Source organism: Tigriopus californicus, chromosome 2, assembly GCF_007210705.1.
Source record: "Tigriopus californicus strain San Diego chromosome 2, Tcal_SD_v2.1, whole genome shotgun sequence".
In the NCBI taxonomy this organism is placed as follows: Eukaryota; Metazoa; Arthropoda; class Copepoda; order Harpacticoida; family Harpacticidae; genus Tigriopus; species Tigriopus californicus.
The window spans coordinates 14,701,842-14,712,427 of NC_081441.1; the positions used below are offsets into that span (position 1 = coordinate 14,701,842).

The 10,586-nt window shown below is 40.6% G+C and overlaps 2 protein-coding genes across 3 annotated transcripts; one reads left to right on the forward strand and one right to left on the reverse strand.

The window, feature by feature from the left end:
• Positions 1-1,704: 1,704 nt before the first annotated feature.
• On the forward strand, positions 1,705-2,888 carry LOC131892714 (uncharacterized). Its single transcript, XM_059242547.1, has 2 exons — positions 1,705-2,025; positions 2,101-2,888. The coding sequence occupies exons 1-2, from the start codon at positions 1,947-1,949 to the stop codon at positions 2,556-2,558; spliced, it is 537 nt and encodes a 178-aa protein (XP_059098530.1). The 5' UTR covers positions 1,705-1,946; the 3' UTR covers positions 2,559-2,888.
• A 956-nt stretch (positions 2,889-3,844) lies between these two features.
• Positions 3,845-10,093, reverse strand: LOC131893636 (two pore potassium channel protein sup-9-like). 2 transcript variants are annotated; one of them, XM_059243738.1, is made up of 4 exons: positions 9,705-10,093; positions 9,187-9,632; positions 6,856-7,115; positions 3,845-4,575 (listed from the first exon to the last, which is right to left on the reverse strand). In XM_059243738.1, exons 2-4 carry the CDS (start codon positions 9,569-9,571, stop codon positions 4,003-4,005), a joined length of 1,218 nt encoding a protein of 405 aa, XP_059099721.1. In that variant the 5' UTR covers positions 9,572-9,632; positions 9,705-10,093; the 3' UTR covers positions 3,845-4,002. The 2 variants fall into 2 exon arrangements, with proteins under 2 accessions (XP_059099721.1, XP_059099720.1); XM_059243737.1 differs by having other exon boundaries at positions 9,187-10,091.
• Between the last annotated feature and the right edge of the window lie 493 nt (positions 10,094-10,586).

The window sequence follows — 10,586 nt, forward strand, 5'->3', positions numbered from 1 at the left end:
TGTAGTGACCGTAGAGGCTTAACGTGCGTTTTGAGAGCACCTTCAAGCCCTCGAGAATCCAGGCTAGTTAAAACAATGAAGTCCAACTCTCTTCTTTCTCGGGCTCCTTCATTGTTCAATTTGCTGCCCTCAAATATTCGTAGGGGTTGATCCAGTAGCAAAATTCCGGATCAACCTTTTATTCAAGGATTAGCCAGATCAGTTCGTTGGTCGATCAAATAATATATATAAGTAAAAATCAAGCAAAATGAATAATTTTCTCGTCTTGAACTGCTGGGATTCCAATCCCGGTAGCGGTAAGGAAGTCTGCAAATAAAAAAAAATGGTCATTTCTCAGCTCCCTCACCTTTTTAAATTGGACAAAGCGTCTGCTGATAATGAAAAATACATTCACTCGTAGAATTAGCTGCATATAAGCATGATAATAAAAAGGCATATGAAAATTAGGTGTTTTTGAAATTTTAGCATCAGATTTCAATCACGTCTTGCAATTTTTGTTTCATTTTTATGCAAGTTTTGTGCCTTGTAGTGTCAATAAATTTCAGACACCCTTTAGTTTCATCATGGCTATTGAAAAGATATTTCCCATGCATAAGTCAACAACTCTCAACAAGTTTTAGCTTATTCTTCAGCTTCCCTTTCCTGGTTGTTTGCTTTTCATTTGCTTCTTTGAAATTATTGCTTGCCTTTTTTGACTGAATCCATGTGATCTTTTGGTCTTCCTTGATTGTTCCTATCGGTGCAGATTATAGTCCTTGGTCGACATGAGCATTCTTCTCCGACAAAAGTTAAAATTTCTACCTATATCTTTGAACTAAAACAAACCGAACGGTTTATGCGGGTCCCTAGGGATTTCATCTTTTATAAAACACTACTATTTGTTCATTTTACACCAAATCTCGAGTCCCTGAAATACTACTCAAATCAAAAACTGTATCGTTTTTAGCAGATTTCGCACTGTTGGTCTTCGCCACTCAGGTTTAAAGATAAATCAGAATAGAAACATGTCTTAGTAAGGTTGGTGACTACTGCACGTAGATAATGAAAGATGATTTTTTTTCCAATTTGAGCAATGGAGGAAACATAAGTGCGATTATTAGACCTCTAAAAAAAGGATAGAAAAGGTCAGCAAAAAAGGTAACTAAAAGGTAAAAAAATTGACAAAAAAGGTAGCAAAATCAGTAATTATAAGATGAAAAAGCAGGTATATTTGTAAAAAAAAATGTAAAGTTTGTTAAAGTCGGGCTCAAAAGATGATAGCATATTTTCTCGATTGTTCAAAGAAATCAGAGCAAGAAAAAACAGATGCATGTTTTTGTAAAATAAACAAGACGGTAGGTGGCGTGAGACTTTGTGTCAATGAGGTCAGTTTTGGATTTGGTGTGTAGTGACCATTTTTTAATCTCATCAAAAGGCTTGCTCATATTTGTAACCATATTTCAAGTTTGTTTTCGGGTTTCTTTAGGTTTTTTATCCAGTGAGCATGAAAAATGCCAATTTCTAGTTCAAAAAAAGTCGACATTTTCTGGTTCAAAATGGGGTTGATTTAAAGGAAGAATCACCGAGTGTTGTTCACTTGTCTTTTAGTCCTGGTCCTTCTGGTTGCAAATGCTTACTAAGCGCAACATACGAGGCCGTCAATTCAATCGTTACCAGAGGCTGGTTAACTCATTCGCTCTCCCTCTCCTTCTTTACCGTTCATTTTGGGGCTTTGGACCCATTCAACGCAGATATGACGGACACCCTTGTGTTCCTGTCCATGAGCTCGGCCGTCTAGCCCCGGACGAGATTGGCTATAAAAAGCCCTGAGACTCAACTTGAGATGGGACAGATCGTACTTTGAGCGGGCGGAGGTTGTGATAAACTCAAATAGCTCTCCGGGTTCCTTTTTTGGCAACCAATCGTCCCTCAATCGGACTTGCAGTTACTGAGCACTTGGAACAAGCATGAAGACAGGAAGAGGAAGAGGAATTGGATGGCATCAGATCACCGGAATCGTAGTACTGATCTGCACCCTGACCCAAAGTGAGTTGAACGGGTTCACGTTAATGTTGTAAGTGTTACGATGGACCAGGGGGTTGATTGATTGGTTGGTTTCAGGGACGATAGTCGGTCAGAGCGTCAGTCACGCAGACTCCTCTGCGGAATCACCGGCCTTTGTGTCCCGGCCTTTGATGTCCAAGAGCAACCAGGTCGATGAGTATGACAATGACGGCCCAGAGTCTTTACCCGTCCCCGTTTTTCTAAGTCAAGCCCGTCCCTTGTCGCCCTTATTCCATGACCGTGAAGGTCGAAGCAACGGCTGGCAATTTCGGGCCGGGAAGCGTTCAGCCGACCAAAATTGGCAATTCCGAACTGGCAAACGCTCAGGCGACCCTTCTTGGCAATTTCGTACGGGAAAACGCTCAGGGGATCCCTCTTGGCAATTTCGAACGGGTAAAAGATCTTGGGAGAACCCCGAAGTCAACGAGATCTTGGACAAGAGAGCTGCGGATATGGATCAATCTTGGCAGTTCCGATCCGGGAAACGAAATGGTTGGATGCTTAGAACCGGTTAAATCACTTCTTGTTGTACCTGTTGTCGCCCCGACCACTACTTCCTGAATAATGGACGAATATAATCTTAATCCCGCCATGAGCATTATCGGATAGGTAGTTGTTTAAAAAGCATATCGCTTTGTGAAGCCTGGTCAAGCTGGAGCTCATCCATTGGATATTGATTAGAAGATGGCCACCATTGATCCCAAGAAACCAAATACTAACCATGTCCAGACAGTGAATCGCCCTTGCATAATTTATTGGACAGCTCTGTGTGAATTCAATAAGATTTCCGTTGTCTTGTAACCCATTCATTTGAAAATGCAATAAATCCAGTACGGTTGAACGTCTGATCACCTTTTTCGAATGGGGGACTTCCTTACACCGCTAATAGGAGTGTTATCCCTTGGTATAAACTTGTTACCAGGATGGCGAGATTTGAACTCATAACAGTTGAGGAGAAGATAATTAATTCCTTTTTGGCGCTATGTCAAGGACTGTACATTTACACCAGAGCCTTTTTTATCGGTATTTCTCATCATATATGAACGTGCCGGAATAAAATGATAAAATGATGTTATTCGAGTAAGACTTGACATGTTCGTGGCTCATTTAGAAAATAGCGCGAGCTCCACAAAGGAGTGGAACATAGAGTTGTTTCTTTCGCAAAAATAATGAGCATAATGAACAACGCCCATCATTCTACTCAACAATATGATTCTTCTAGCTTTTATAAGTTTGTCGCTTTTGGAAAAAAACAGAGATCTTAGAAGAAAAAAGTATTTGCGCCATGGCTTAGGTGCCTCAGTATTTGAATAGCTGATACAAGCCAAAAATGCAAGCAAGGTAAATAGGTAGAGTGCCTGAAATGGTCTCGTCTGTACAATTTCCATTTCAACCTTGACTTTGTTATTGATTGGAACTTATGTTCAATCCCGATCGAGGAACAATGCATCTCAAGTGGGGTGATTAAATAGTAACCTGGACTGGGGCGTGGCAACTGCAGACTGGGCCCATCCGCACAAAACAGTAATCAAACCGGACGATTCAGTGTACGTATATCATAGATTTAAGTAGAAGTCAAGACGAAGAACGGAACCATGTTCCTGGCTTTGGCGATGACAGTATATTCTTCAAACCCTTTGAAGACCCATGATTAACCATAATTTTACCAGAGGAAACAGAAAAAAATAACAACTCGGCCGTTGATGATTTTTCATTAGTGCTAAGTTCCGAGTACGAATAAGGTATCATCAAACATTAATTTCCATTGTACCCATGTTGGTCGTACAAGACTACTCAAAGGTTCATGTTGTAATAGTGGCTTTAATATTCATGTCTTGTTTGTATGATAATTGAAAACAAATCTAATGAATACACAGAACCCATGGTGATTGACAAAAAAGGACAGCCTAACACGCTAAGCAGAGATAGAAATCCGTCGTTTGAGTGGCTCTCTTCCTCTTAGAAAGAAGCCCTTTTGATAGCGTATCGTGCGTAGTTGCTGATAGATTGAGTCTCCTCGTCATAGAAGTTCTCGTCGTCAAACTCCTGGAGATTTTCCTTACATCCAAAGATTCGGCCCACAAACCCCAAGGCCCGGGCGGTGGAGCGTCGCCACGTGGGTCCACGGAACCCATTCGTCCGGTTGGTTTCCGAGGCCAAATTGACATTGCCCAATGTCGCGTTGACAGGCTGGCCACTTTGGCCGACTCGGCCGTAACACGTGCACGAGCAAACGGACGTGGTATCGGCTTTGTTGGCCGCGGCAAAGAGGTTCCGCTCGGACGTGGCGGCCATTTCCTGGTTGGGCAGGAATAGGCGGCGACCTCCTCCGTTGGGATCTAGGGCTCCGGTGGCCACCATTAGCTCCCCGTCAAGGGTGAGGATGTTGGCTTGGTCCACCAGGTCCTCTTGTTCGTCTTCTTCTAGAGAAAGGATCATGAATCGGAGGACCAGCAAGTTCACGGAGGAGGCGAAACAGGCCAAGCCCAAAAGCAGGAAGATGAACGAGCAGCACACGTAATAGGGATGGAACTGTAATTAAAAAAACCAAAACAGGAAACTAATTTAATAACATTCACAGGGCATGGTAGCGGCAGACAATGCACATTGAAGTTGGACCGAACGAAGCAGATCAACAAAAAAGGTACAAGAAAGCCAATGTCCGAATCTAGCTTACTAGGATTGGCAGCTTTAGCAGCATCGCTTTGTCTAAGACTTTTTTTAAATGCACAAGATTTTCTCTCCGACGTCAACTTTTAACACCAATAAGCTGATTCACTGCCTTGTTTTGATGGCTAAAGGTTACTAGTGAAAAACTATTTGAGCTGATCTTGTTACCGTTCAAAACCTGGATAAATCCAAAGGCCCATAAAGAACCCCTTGGTCTTTGTCAATGCAATACAATCACATCCTATTTGGCCTATAGTAACGAAAACAGACCTTTATGTTAAGGTTTTTGACAATATATGTAGAGTGAATCAGAGACAACTAAATCTCTTTACTACTTTGGGCGAAAGGCCAGTTCAAAATGTTTGGCCAAAAGCTTTCTTCAGCAATGAAGCATCTCAATTGAACCCACGAAGAAATCGTATGAAATTCATAGAAGAAATTTTGACATTTTTGCAGAATTTTTAAGTCACGATCAAGAGCGACAAAAGATGCTGACTGAGAGATGACTTTTGGAACATTGAAAGTTGAAAACATGACCTTTATCTTGCAATGACGCGAAGTAAAAACCATATATGTTACACGGCCAGTAAACTGCTTCTTGCTTGTATTAACTTTTTATATTACACAACAATATGTATGACATTATGCATAGTTACACTTTTAAACATAACAGTTTTACAAACTGACGTGACCAAAAGTCGCAACAAAGTACTACTACTTTAAAGTCTGGTCCAGGTGACATACCGATACGTACGAGATTCCACACCCGATGCTCAAAACCAGACGGAAGAGTCACTTTAAAAGCATCTATACTGGCATTTATGATAAAAACTAACATAACACAATCCTGTCATTTGCCTCGATAGAACATATCAGTATTGATTTTAGATTTTCGGCGGTAGGAAAATTGAATGCAAATGTCAATAGAAAGAAATAAAGCGAATGTTTTCCATATGGTTGAGACAGACTAAAGCTAAATATAAAGTGAGTGTCTTCCTAATGCGCCAAAGACGTCAAGACACATCACATTGCCCAGCTAAGTTGGTATTGTATCGTGATAGTTTTGGTAATGACGTCGGGTTGTTTCTTCTCTCGAGAGTCATATCAAAGATTTCATGAATGGAAGCGACCAATCCCCTTTAGCTTGGTTGGCCGGGAATGGTCATGCTACCTTTCGTTAAGTATGGCTACAGTGTAGCAGGACAAATGCTGGAAAGAGTAATGACTACGCCAGCCAAAACTAGCATCCTGCAAATTTTGCAAAAAACTTGCAAATCCAATGTTTTGCAAATTTATTGCATCTGCAACATGTGCAAGCTTAAGAGCAATATTTGACATTTTTGCAATTTGATGCGCAATTTCAGCCATTTCAGCCGAAAATATCAAAATTTTCAAGAATTCTGGTCAATTTTAGGGAATATTATGCACTTTTTGACCTGATTTTTTTCAAGTCTTTTTGACAAAAAGTACACCTAGGAATGAAACAGATTGCGGACCTAGTACCAACCCCTTCCTATTATGCATTCCATCCATATGAAATAGCTTGTTTATCATTGCAATGTTTCAAGATATTCTATTTTAAATGGTAGAAATCCGTTTCGTCTGAGTAATGCACTTCCCCTTCAAAAATCAGGCATATCTTGGCGTATTTTTATGATGTATGGGGTAAATGGTCATGAGGTGGATGTTAAATTTGGGAAGAATAGACTTGCTGTTACTTTCAAGAAACTTGAAAAACTCAATTTTCTAGGCAAAATTGCTAGGCTATACATTTGCTACGCTCTTATTATTGTCTTTCGGTTGCTGAACTAAGATTCGTCTTTTTCACGAGATATTATGGATGTGCAAGATGCTAATCAGTCCAGGAGGCCGGGCGAGATAGCACGTTCAAATCCCCATGCTGGAAGATATTATGAAACAATTTTCCTTTTCTACTATATGTTGCTCGATATGGAAGGCAGAAATAGCCCTTACCCCCCCGAACATGTTGGTGCCTATATTTTTGAAAGTCCATTTGCAAATTTATGTGCAAATTCGGTGATATTTTATGCAAATTTGTTGTCAATAAAGACCACATTTATCTGCAATTTTTTGCCGGCCCTAGTAATGACTAGTCTTGATTGAGGACAAGCAACAACTTACTTGGAGCGAATGGTGTCTCTGAAGTGCCACAAAGTCTCCAAATCCAATAGTCGACAACGTAATGAACGTGTAGTACATCGAGTCGAATAAGGACCACCCTTCTTGCGTATGGTACATGAGGGCACCCATTATGGTAACAATCGAGGACGTAATTCCAGAGGCCACGATCAAATCGAACTCGGTGGCTTCCGTGCGATGACTGCCTTGCCATTGGCGTACCTTGTTGATAATCACCGAGTAGAACTTGTTCATCCGCTCACCTAATTGAAAATGGAAAGACTTGTTAGTTACTAATCTATGAATCTAAAGCCTTTGCTAGAAATTGATTTTTTTATTTGTGGGGCTTGCAGGTTTGTCCTGGCACTCAAAATTATCAAGGCATACAAAACGGTATTAGCCCATTGCCCCCTTACGCTGCACGAAATACGATCTACGATCTGCATTTCAGAGGGCGCTTTGTGAGGCAGCCTATACCAAATACAGGGCCAATTGGGCTAATTCCTCTTTATTGAATTATAGTGCACTTGTTTGTTTTTTGCAAATTTTATTAAAATCTTACGTTTAATTGCTGACCTGGGTCACATAATGTCCAGAAAAGAAATTGCTTTCATGGCATGTCTCGAGTAGTTTCTTTAGCAATCTACCGTACCTCTTCCCGTTTTGTTTGGGCTGTCTGACGTTGCAAATAAGGACCCTTATTGTGTTGATCAAGTTTTGATCAGAGAAGGATACCTGATACATGATAAGTGTCTCACTGGCTAATGGCAGCTCATATGCATCAGAGACCAATTACTGTTGAGAAGTAAAGAGGGCTCCAAACAGCAAACTTCACTATAAGAACTCAATGTTCTTCTTCAAAATAAAAAGAAATCATGACAATTTGGCCGTGGAAGCGCTTAATCTAAGGTTCTATTTTCTGGTATGGGTCAAGTTCCTAGTTACAAAAATGGGGATCTTGTCAGATCTAAAGACGCTAGCGAGGCAAGGTGATCGAACAGGAAAGCAAACACAAAAATTTACTTCTGCTCTCCCCTAGGCCCTTCTTTGTTTAACTCATTGCATACCGATTCTTTGACTACACTGTTGGATCGGAGTCTACATATATTTGGACCTTTACTTCTCATCATCTTCATTTCTTCACTTCATAAGCTTACTGATTATGTCTTCTTAGGCTGATGATGCAAAATTTGTGTATGTTAGGAATGGCCAAGATTCCAGTAGTCTGGTAGGGGTCCTAGATGTATCCTTAGGTTGCTGGGAGTAATATGGCCTTAAATGGAATGACAATTCGCTCAATGACCAAGTCCACAATGGAAAAAAAATGAAAAAGTGTGATGCACTATAACTGACCTCAAAACTTCAAACAACACAATGGTAACAATTTACAAACCATGTTCACTAAAGACTGTCCATCCGAAAGAACCATTTCGGGAGTTTATTTTTACTTCAGATGACTTGCACTGGTACAAAGACAAAAAAAATGCTAGAGTGTTAATGAAAGTCCTCAATACATTGAAATGTTTGTATTTTTATTCCTGGAACTCCAATCTGGTCGATTTTATTATGGATCAGCTACTGGCTAGTGTTAGAAGCTGGACCCATAAATGGGCCTGTTGAAAAATTAGAAAACAATAGAAAACAAGCAATGAATATAATTCCTAACTTGTAAAATCCGTGTACACATGCTTTTACATATTTCCATCTTAGAAATAACTTTACTTTTACTCCATGAAATGTCCAAAAGCGGAAATAAAGACAAATCATTCATTTGGTGAAATAAGATACTTTTGATATTTTACAAGATCAAGCCTAACTTTAAGAAAATTCTCAAGATTCTTAAGAAGATTCTCTACAAAGAATAAAAGAAAAAAGACCATGCCAGCCATGATGAAGTCTCCAAAAACAATCTGAGACCCGCTCATTAACCAGCAGAGCTAGTGTCAGTTCGTTCTAAAACTTCTTCACAAATCTGGTGCTGGCCTCACATAAGAATGGCTAGTTTCTAATCCTAAACTCCTTACTAAAAACTTTCAATCACTTTTTCTTCTCCCACTGCAACTCCAGATTTTTCAGTGTAACATTGCATCGAGTGGAACTTATGGATCTTTCCCTATTCTTTGTTGAGAGGATAGACGTTTGAAATTCAGTTTGGGTATTTTGCATCTTAGAGGCATGATCAGAGCAAGATAATCAGTAGCAATTTTTATAGTGCAGCACAAGATTTCTCTTCAAATCTGGATTGAAATGAATCTAAAAAAACACTTCCTGGCATAACATCAAAGTGAAAAAACAATTGAAGCATCCTACCACATGCACACCACGTGTACTCACCCATGCTTTGAAACATGACCATGGCCATAGGGATTCCAGCCATTGCATAGCCCATGGTGAAGGCCTTTCCCAACGTGGTAGCTGGTGTGGAATGGCCATATCCGATGAGGGTCAAGACCACCAGGGCGTAGTAGAACGATCCGGAGAACTTCCATTGCGGACCCGACTTATGGGGCTTCTTCTCAATCATGAGCACTTCCAACACGCGATAATCCGCTTCCGTCAGGTTGTATTTATCCATCATGTTTTGTTTCACTTCAGTCAGGGCCTCAAAGGCCCGATCATTGTTGGGCCCTTCCAAGGCATCAAAGACTGCAGCGCCGATCAACAAATAAGTGAAGGTCACTATGATCAAGGATAGAGTGCGAACATTGCGTTTCTTCATGGTGGCTCTAGAGAGGACGGATCAAGGGCTTCCTCAAGTCAATATTGAAACGGACTCAAGCCTATTGGAGTTCATTTAATCAAGGAGCCAGAATGATAATATTATTATTATTATGGCTCTGCCCACTTCTCACTTCTCATCTTGTTCCGTTCCATGGTGTCAGCTGTCGTTGGGAGTGCTCTGAATTGGCCTTCGTTGTTTGGCCTTCGACTCTGCCTGGCTTGTTTCCATCTTCCTCTTCTCTTGCTCCACCACTTCCCTCTTATCCAGCTGTTCTGTGTGTTTCATCAACGCTGCAAGCCTTGTTCCATCCAGCTTTGGTATTCTTTTCCATAAAGAGAACAAGCAGTAAAGGGAAAGGAAGGCAGCACTTACCCCTCTACGTGGATTAAAAGACAAGCTCTCAATGGACTTGAACGAAAAGTCGAGGGGCAGTGGCCCTCGTTGGACCTTTCTTTTCCGCCTAAAGCCAAATATGATCCTGTTCACGCTTAATGTGAAGAACGCGAAAGGCGATTGAACACCAATGCAATGTCTTGACGTGAATTAAAATCACTTTTTCTGAATTTCTTGCTGATCTTCGAGGATTCATTTTGGTTCAGTTTTTGTGGCAATCGAGATGTGAAAATTTTAAGATTAATCGTAGGGTAGAAACTCGTTGTATTTATATACCATTTCAAAGCTGGCCAACAAATGCGTCTCTTTGCTGCCATTTGTTGCTATTTGCTGTGGAGTCTTTTTCACATTACTTGTAAGACAAAGATCGATGTGATGAATCAGAATTGTTTCTTCAGCTGCACTTAGGAGATGGAAAGCATGTGTTTCCTACTCCTGTTATTTAAATTTTGTCACGAGTGCTTACCCATTATTGAACACGCCAGTAAAAGTGTGTAAACCGAATTGAGTCTATATGGGCCTCATTGTAGCATTTCGTCTAAGACCCCTTGAGTGAAGTATTATTGATTCTCTAGACTTTCAGAACCACTGTCTATTTTCAAGTATTGCAGCCACTAAA

Bases quoted from the DNA above. Each gene is read 5' to 3' on its own strand.
- LOC131892714 (XM_059242547.1), top strand. From the start codon at position 1,947: ATGAAGACAGGAAGAGGAAGAGGAATTGGATGGCATCAGATCACCGGA. The intron at 2,026-2,100 runs GTGAGTTGAACG...GGTTGGTTTCAG, and splicing joins GATCTGCACCCTGACCCAAA to GGACGATAGTCGGTCAGAGC.
- LOC131893636 (XM_059243738.1), bottom strand. From the start codon at position 9,571: ATGAAGAAACGCAATGTTCGCACTCTATCCTTGATCATAGTGACCTTC. The intron at 7,116-9,186 runs GTGAGTACACGT...ATTTTCAATTAG, and splicing joins GGTCATGTTTCAAAGCATGG to GTGAGCGGATGAACAAGTTC. The intron at 4,576-6,855 runs GTAAGTTGTTGC...TTTTAATTACAG, and splicing joins AGAGACACCATTCGCTCCAA to TTCCATCCCTATTACGTGTG.